The sequence below is a fragment of the Mya arenaria genome, chromosome 10 (assembly GCF_026914265.1).
Source record: "Mya arenaria isolate MELC-2E11 chromosome 10, ASM2691426v1".
Lineage (NCBI taxonomy): Eukaryota > Metazoa > Mollusca > Bivalvia > Myida > Myidae > Mya > Mya arenaria.
Window position 1 is genome coordinate 43,992,008 of NC_069131.1, and position 9,454 is coordinate 44,001,461.

The following is a 9,454-nucleotide window of genomic DNA, read 5'->3' on the forward strand; positions in this document are numbered from 1 at the left end:
TTTCTGTGTATCTTCACACATTGTTTTTCCCTTCGAGCCCTTCGATGTTTTCTTGTTCACCTGCTTCTTTCCATCTTGACTTCTTTCAGAAATTGTATGAACCTCCCAGTCCTGAACATAGCTTGAATTTTTACAGGATGCAGTTTCTAGTCCCTTCCTACAAGCATCGCAGAAACAGGATAGATTTCTGGCTTCAACTTTACCAATCTCTACACCTCTAACATTATGCACATTGTGTGTTCCCTTTAGAGTTTTCAACTTTTTATTCTCTGTATCTCTCTTTATTGTCTCATTGTAAAAGAACACCCTCTTTTTGTGCTCACATTTTCCACCGGAATTTAACGATAGATTTGCTTCACAAAATTCAAACATCTGTTTGGCATCTCGAATGGTGCCCTTTCGGCTTCTGACGAACGTCTCGGATTGTTTTTTCACCAGGCCACCTAACGGATCACATCTACTTTTTCCATGTCGTGACCCGAAAAAGGCCCTTTCCATACTTGGTTCTTTGCTCTCCGATACATGCTGGAAGTGTCTTTTAGATTTAAATTGCGCTGCACATCCATCGCTGAACTGCACGTGGTGAGAAAACGGTATACTTTCTTTTAAATGGTCATTCATTTGGGTGGTGAACATATTGACAGCATCAGCGTCATGAATTAAGTCCGGGGTAATGAACACTGCCGATTCCTCGACTGTGCTGTTGTTACAATCAGGGCAATTATAGTAAGCCACCATAGGGAAAACAGAGACCTGCTGATAACTATAATACGCCGATTGGATCTCGTCTTGATTTACGCACCGATAATTTTCAGCAAAATCAGCCACTGTAACTACTGTGTCATTTGGGACTTTCTTGCTTACTTCTGCAAACTGCTTACGTTGCCAATCTGCCACAAACAGATGCTTGGATAAAAATTCAACCTCAGTCAACAGTTCCAATACCAACTCCTGTATTGTTCCAGACTTTTCTTGAAGTACTTGTCGCATTACTTTCTTGGTTCCATGACCAACCTCTCCTAACTGCCAACGCTTCCATTTGTATGATGTTTCTGGTTATTTGACTTGTTCAACTCACTAAAGTGCTCTTGTAGTTGTGCAATACCACATGTTTTACAGTTCCGTTGATAACACTCAAACTTGTGGAAACGAGACTCATCATCTTCCTTTGGACAAAGGGTTTTTTCAACACATTCATACTTGCCCTGAATTTTCAAATGTGGCTTCTTTAAATCGTTGCAAATTCTGTTGACAGAATCCAGCTTAAACTGCACATTAAGACAATATTCACATAAACATGTGTTGAATTTGTTATGTTTCACAGTTAAAACTTCATTCGGCCGCATCTTTCTAAACTGACTTAATGATACCTTTGAACCTGGATTTTCATTAAGGTATCGAGCATGTGATTGCTGAATTGTATCAATGAGAACACTTTTTTGCTTTCCAGTTTTTGCACTGACGGTGCTCTTGGTAGGCATCTGTACCGATTCATTCAAGTAGAATCTTTCAATTTCTTGTTTAACTTCCATTTTCATTGCATCTGATCGTTTAAATTCGTCTAATTCCGTTTCTGACATGTTCATCCAAAGTTTCCATTTTATTTCTAGTTCTTTCTTGAACTTTGCTTCCATTGCATTTTTCCGCAAAATTGCCCGCGTAACCAAGTAATATTCTTGTCTACCCCTTTTTGTTTGGTTCTTTTTTAGCTCTTTCAAGTTTAATTTCAGTTCTGCAACAATTCTTGCATTTGTTTTGTTTTTTTTCATGCGATTTTGGACTAAACACTAACCCTCTCTTCCGACAAGCCTCCTTTTTCTTGGGAGTTGTGTTAAACAAGGCATTTTGCAACATTGCTGCAAATTTCTCAGGTGATTTTGGCATCCTTTTTTCTGCTACCTTAGCTTTTGGTGTTTCAAAGTTTAATTTTACCTTTGCATTCTTGTATCGTTCTCTTCGTTCACGGTTTCCCTTTTGCCTTTGTTCCAATGACATGTTTATTCTCTGTTCTTGCTTCTTCTTACGCCAATACTGTCTTTTCTTTTCAATTTGCTTTCTTGTACTGGGTTTTTCATTTGGCACAATACCATCTCTGTTTTTCTTTAAGCGGTACTTCTTCATTCTAAATTTGCATTTTTCATTGTACTCTTTTCTTTTGTCAGCTGTAAGTGATCTTCTGTATTTTCTTTGTTTCTCTGCATCTGTTGTTTTATAGGCTTCATATGCAACTGGATCTTTTTTCAGTCGTTTTCTAAATCTCTCATAAACGGTTTCTGATCTTGAAGCACTGATGATATCTGGCGATTTTCTTTTTTCCAGCTTGACACGTAGAGTGTAACTACAAAATAATACATGGCAATGGAATGAATAATCAGACAACAATGCGAACATCTTGAAAAAATAACAATGCCGCTTTTTGCGTTCATGTTACAATTCATAGACTTTACACAATTTTTGGAAAGACAAATGATCCGTCATCATATTGTTTTGCTAGAAACTCGATAAACTGTTTTATACGCAAAACATTAATATGATGTAATCCTTTGAAAATACCCTTATGAACCTCATATATGCAAGGTCTAACATTGACAACCCTTTGTCAATACAAAAACTCATTTTTGGTGTCATTGTTACATCCTATTTGTTGTATACAACAATACTACAATGTCATGAATGCACATGTCATTATCTTGAATTCACAGCAACAGATGCCTGCAACAAAGCAATTAGTTAAGTACCTTATTTCATTTCAAGTTGCTAGGTTGTTAAAACTGTCATTTACCCCAAGATGTAACTTGGAAACCATTTGTATGTTTAAGATGTAATTTTGACAACAATTTTCGTGTCCATGATACATCTGACACGTGGTTTGAATTTAAAGTATCGTTTAAGATAATCAAAACAATGTTATTCTTGCTAAGTCCACAACCCTATGAATACACTTTAAATAGATTCTGACTTGTTCTTGATTATTTCACACAAAGACCAATTAGAACTGTATTTTAAGAAGTATGTAACATTGACACCAATATAATGTTTGTGATGTAATTTTGACAACAATTTTCGTGTCAATGATACATCTGACACATGGTTTTATTTCAAAGAATGGTTTAAGATAATCAAAACAATGCTATTCATGCTAAGTCCACAACCCTAAGAATAGACTTTAAATAGATTGTGACTTGTTCTTGATTATTTCACACAAAGACCAATTGGAACTGTATTTTAAGAAGTATGTAACATTGACACCAATATAATGTATGTGATGTAATTTTGACAACAATTTTCGTGTCAATGATACATCTGACACATGGTTTTATTTTAAAGAATGGTTTAAGATAATCAAAACAATGCTTTTCATGCTAAGTCCACAACCCTAAGAATAGACTTTAAATAGATTGTGACTTGTTCTTGATTATTTCACACAAAGACCAATTGGAACTGTATTTTAAGAAGTATGTAACATTGACACCAATATAATGTATGTGATGTAATTTTGACAACAATTTTCGTGTCAATGATACATCCGACACATGGTTTTATTTCAAAGAATCGTTTAAGATAATCAAAACAATGTTAATCTTGCTAAGTCCACAACCCTAAGAATAGACTTTAAATAGATTTTGACTTTTTCTTGATTATTTCACACAAAGACCAATTGAAACTGTATTTTAAGAAGTATGTAACATTGACACCAAGATAATGTATGTGATGTAATTTTGACAACAATTTGCGTGTCAATGTTACATCTGGCACATGGTTTTAATTCAAAGTATCTTTAAACATAACAAAAACAATGCTGAGTCTTGCAGAATTAAAACGCTCAGAAACGTTTTAATGTACATTGTTGTCGTTTTTCTTGATCATTCATAGATCATGTTTTAATTATATTTTTTAAGAAGTATGTAACATGGACGGTAAGTTTATGTGAGTGATGTAATTTTGACAACAAATTGTGTGTCCATGATACATCTGACAAATAGTTTCGATTTAATGTACCTTTAGACATGTAATAAAACAATGCTGGATTTTGCAAAATTCACAATCCTAAAAATAGATTTGACAGTCTGTGATTCTTTCTTGATCACTCCACACAGATCATTGTAAAATATATTTTAAAAAGTAGATGTAACATGGACATTAAGATAATGTTTGTGATGCAACATTGACTGATACTTTGGTTTCTAAGTTACATCCCATTTGTTGCTAACACAGATTCGGCCTGCACTGTTGTTCAATCTTTTTTACACACATACATGGCATAGCATATTGAATCTTATAGTACTATGAACCATTGTGTTTAAAAATAATCGAAACATAAGAAATAAAATGTAATGTTTTGTTCAGATGTAAACGAGACAACAGGACAATCCTCGAAAATTTCACCAAGATCGTATCTCCGTTACATCATTTGCAAAAATAATCAAAACGTCCATTTCGTAAATTGACAACAACCCCACTCGATCTGGTTGAATTCACGGGAAATATAATAATCTTAAATATTTACTTTATAGTGTAAATAATAATCAGCATTGCCCCTGATCACTGACAATTAGTGAAGATGTAACGACATACACGATCGATACACAGGGTAAATTTTCAACAACACACAGAGATCGAACGCTGGGGTTTACACGCATTTTAAAATGCCATAAATGAGAATAATAATTTCTTTTCCGATTGGACAGGGTTGGAGCTATGTGCCAAACTGATTAGGCAAGCGATATTCAAAAATCTAACCCCATTACTGCTTACAGTGATGTAACATCGACGTTCTACTTACCCCGTCTGCTTGTCCTCCGCCATTTTAATCGCTCCGTGTTGAAAAGCACATGGCAAGGCGAATCACGACCGTTGGGAATACAGTGACAACATATTACGCGCAGAAAAGTAGTGCCGATCAATAACTATGGCATGGTGTGTGTGTTTAAAAAAAAATATGGTGACGTAACATTTTTGACACGATCGTAGACTCAAATAATTCAATTCGGATTTCAGTTAATTACACAAACTGGGGGAGATCATTTTTTGCATAGAATTATTTATCGAGTAAAGTACTGTGTACAGCATATGTTGTGTAGAAGAAATATCATTTATACTAGGCATAGTTTAGACTATTAGAGACGTAACAAAGTTTGACACGGAATGTTACGTCACAAATTTATTTTTGAAAATGAATTTATTTGGCAGTTTTAATGGAATACCAACATATATGTAACATGTAAAGGCTGCAGAAAAGTCTGTTGAGATAACGAAATTAGGCCTTTCTCACACATTTAAAATATATGTATCATAACCTTGATTACCCTGGACCCACTGACAAAACTGTCCCATCTTATGTCCAATTTTTTGCTTATTATGTAATTGTAAAATATTTATTCCTTGTCATATCAATAAAAATTATCAAAGAACTAAAGCTCCTAATCCCTTTTTTTATGTTTTGTATCTAATCTTCAGAATACATGATACAGATAGTACTTAAAACAGTTATTATTTGAGATGTAACTTAAATTGCAGGACAGTGAATTTTCATTCATATATTCATTTATTTATGCAGTTTATACATTGAAAAACTTGACATTTCTTAAGGCAAAAGAAATGAAAAGTGAACCGCTTTCATAAAGATTAGAGCCTTTTCCCTTCATGCATTAAAAAAATCAACCTTAATACATTATAAATGTCTTAAAACCCTAATGTATTGTTTATTTCAATAGCCAGCCTGGTTGCTGTAGCCACAGGGGAATTTACATTTCTTAAGGCAAAAGAAACAAGAGCTAGTAACAGTCAAAAGATTAAAATATTTTGAAGAGATTTTCCAGCAGAGAGGTCATTCTGAGTTTATATCAAACATTAATGGGATCCCTGTACCTTTGGGGAAATAGCAACAGAGCACATGTACACATAAAACTGAGTTTGACTCATCATTATCATGATCATGATAATCATCATCACATTGCTGTTGTTGTCATCATCATCATCAGCATCATCAGCATCACCAGCATCACCATTTTCATCAACATATTGTTGTTGTTATTGTTGTCAACACCACCACAACCACCACTATCATAATCACCACCACCACAATCTTCATAATCACCACCACCACAATCATCATTATCACCACCACCCTCACCATCATCAGTATCACCACCAACACGACCACCATCAGAATCACCACCACCACAATCATCATAATCACCACCACCACCATCATCATCATAATCACCACCTCCAACACCACCATCATAATCACCACCACCACCAACACCACCACCATCATTATCATCACCACCACCACCACCACCATCATAATAATCACCACCACCACATGATCATAATCACAACCACCACCACCACCACAATCATCATGATCACCACCACCACCACCACAATCATCATGATCACCACCACCACCACCACCACCACCACCACCACATTCATCATGATCACCACCACCACCACCACCACGATCATTATCACCACCACCACCATCCAAATCACCACTTCCACCACCACAATCATCATAATCACCACCACCACAATCATCATAAACCACAATCTTCATAATCACCACCACCATCATTATCATTATCATCATCAAAAGAACCAACAACATCATAATCATTATCTATAGAACCACCTGAACATCATAATCATCAACATGGTGAAGAGTAGTGGGACTATATATATATAGTTATAGTAGTGGTGGGAGAAATCCCCAAAAGTAGTATTATCAGTTAGGTAAGTTATTATAATTATAATAATTATGTTATGATGCTAAAACAGCAGCATGAACAGCAACTGAATGCTATTCTTATTCCATGATGATAATAAATGGTGAATTCTGCTGAGTTCCCTCTTACAGAACTCTTGAAATTTTCTAAGTCTTTTCACCAAAAGCCACCCAAAGAATTAACTAAGTTCAGTTTTTCACCAACTGCCATATGAAAAATTAACTAAGTCCAACTTTTTCACCAAGTGCCACATGAAAAAAAAAACTGAGTTCAATTTTACACCAAATGCCACCTCCAATTGGGTGGAAATTTCATGGCAGTTGGTGGAATTCTTGATATTCCACCAAGTGCCACCCATTTTCCACCAAGTGCCACCCATTTTCCACCAAATGCCACCCAAATCCATGGCATTTGGTGGAAATTGGTGGCAAATTTAGGGAAGGGTGTTGTCAGGATTATATGGACAATTGAATGAAATATGCATGGACCGAAATGACAGCTGATTTGTTGCTGTTTTAAGATTATGACCATTAAAGTGTGAGGATAAAGTGTGTTATGACCGTCATGACCTTTGACTCTATGAACTCAAAATCCAGAGTCATCAGCTGGTCACCAGAAACCTAAATGTCAAGTTTGAGGGCTATGGGTGCAGGCATTGTCAAGTTATCACAAGACAAGTTTTTTTCATTCAAGGTCACTGTGACCTTGACCTTTGACCCGATGACCCCTTAAATCATAAGGGGTCATCTACAAGTCAGATGCAACTCCAAGTCAAGTTTGAAGGCCATGGGTTCAGGCATTGTTGAGTTATCACTCGGACAACCTTTTACCACTCAAGATCACTGTGACCTTGACCTTTGGCTCTATGAATCCTAAAATCAATAAGGGTGATCTACTGGTCAGGCTTAACATCCATGTCAAGTTTAATGATTATAGGTTCAGGCATTGTTGAGATATCAGTGGGGGAAGATTTGTTAACTTTTTTGCGTTAAAGGTAACTGTGACATTGACCTTGACCTGATGACCCCCAAAGTCGATAAGGGTCATCTACTGGGCAGGCCCAACCTTCATGTCAAGTTTGATGACCATAGGTCCAAGAATTGTCGAGTTTGCTTTCAAGGTCACTGTGACCTTGACCTTTGACCCCTAAAATCAATAGGGGTCATCTACTGGTCAGGCCCAACCTCCATGTCAAGTCTGATGAACATAGGTCCAAGAATTGTCGAGTTTGCTTTCAAGGTCACTGTGACCTTGACCTTTGACCCCTAAATCAATAGGGGTCATCTACTGGTCAGACCAACCTCCAAGTCAAGTTTGAGGGCCATGGGTGCAGGCATTGTTGAGTTATCACTCGAACAACCTTTTACCATTCAAGGTCACTGTGACCTTGCCCTTTGGCCCAATGACCCCAAAAAACAATAGGGGTCAGCTACTGGTCAGGCCCAACCTCCAAGTCAAGTTTGAGGGCCATGGGTGCAGGCATTTTCACGTTATCACTCGGACAACCTTTTACCATTTAAGGTCACTGTGACCTTGACCTTTGGCCTGATGACCCCCAAAAACAATAGGGGTCATCTACTGGTCAGGCCCAACCTCCATGTCAAGTTTGAGGGCCATGGGTGCAGGCATTATTGAGTTATCACTCGGACAAGCTTTAAAATTATTTTACCATTAAAGGTCACTGTGACCTTGACCTTTGACCCGATGACCCCCAAAATCAATAGGGTTCATCTACTGGTCAGGCCCAACCTTCATGTAAAGTTTGATGACCATACGTCCAGGAATTGTTCAGTTATCACTCGGACAAGCTTTGGTCTACCGACGGACCGACCGACCGACATACCGACATGCCTGTGCAAAGCAATATACCCCTCTTCTTCGAAGGGGGGCATAATAAAAACTGAGCCACTTTCATAAAGCTTAGAGCCTTTTCCCTTCATGCATTAAAAACAACAACCTTAATACATTATAAATGTCTTAAAACCCGAATGTATTGTTTATTTCAATAGCGAGCCTGGTTGCTGTAGCCACAGGGGAATTTTCAAGGACAAGAACCAGTGCTGGTAAAAATGTGGTCTCATGTGGTTTTCCATACCGGCATTCAGCAAGGATTTCAGAGAAAGGAATACTGTCTCCAAGTAAGAAGAAATTCTAAGCATGTCTGGTTTTAATGCTTTCAAAATGCATTTGGGTACTCAATAAGATGAGATTAACCTTTGAATTATTAAAATCTGATAGCAAAATGTCCAAAAGACTATATATTTCATAAAATTTGTCCTGAAAATCTTTCAATTCATGAGATTTTCTGCATATTTATCACATTTATGACCACATAAAAGGTTGTGTATGCCTCAAATGAGTGTTTACATGCCATTTTCAAGCTTTAACAGTATTGGCAGATAGTTTTATAAGTGTAAAACATTGCTTTTGTGTCTTGCTTGCAGATCATGATGTGGCCGTTAGCTGTGCCTTTTTCCTCCTTCCGGTAGTCCTTCAATCTGAATCCAGGAGATGCAGCTCTGAATCCAATATTTCAGGAGAATGAATATGTAAGTCAACTCTGTAGTACTTGTTTGTGTGTAAATGATCACAAGAGTGAGATTTATAGTAAATCAGGTGTAAATAAGCAACTTATAGACATTGGTGAAGTGCTGTACTCTGATTTTAATGCCAAATCTAGCCTTCAAAACAGATACTTAAAGTAAAAAAAATAAAAATGG

At 36.8% G+C, this 9,454-nt stretch overlaps 1 protein-coding gene across 1 annotated transcript; it reads right to left on the minus strand.

Moving 5' to 3' along the window:
• Positions 1–1,019: 1,019 nt before the first annotated feature.
• Positions 1,020–4,806, minus strand: LOC128204729 (regulator of nonsense transcripts 3B-like). Its single transcript, XM_052906132.1, has 3 exons — positions 4,784–4,806; positions 1,793–2,338; positions 1,020–1,245 (listed from the first exon to the last, which is right to left on the minus strand). The coding sequence occupies exons 1-3, from the start codon at positions 4,804–4,806 to the stop codon at positions 1,020–1,022; spliced, it is 795 nt and encodes a 264-aa protein (XP_052762092.1).
• Between the last annotated feature and the right edge of the window lie 4,648 nt (positions 4,807–9,454).

What these genes read in the sequence shown, in the direction of transcription:
- LOC128204729 (XM_052906132.1), bottom strand. Translation starts at nt 4,806, where the DNA reads ATGGCGGAGGACAAGCAGACGGG. An exon ending in GCGGAGGACAAGCAGACGGG is followed by an intron (nt 2,339 to 4,783) that starts GTAAGTAGAACG and finishes ATTATTTTGTAG; the next exon opens with TTACACTCTACGTGTCAAGC. An exon ending in GAGGCTTGTCGGAAGAGAGG is followed by an intron (nt 1,246 to 1,792) that starts GTTAGTGTTTAG and finishes TTCTGTCAACAG; the next exon opens with AATTTGCAACGATTTAAAGA.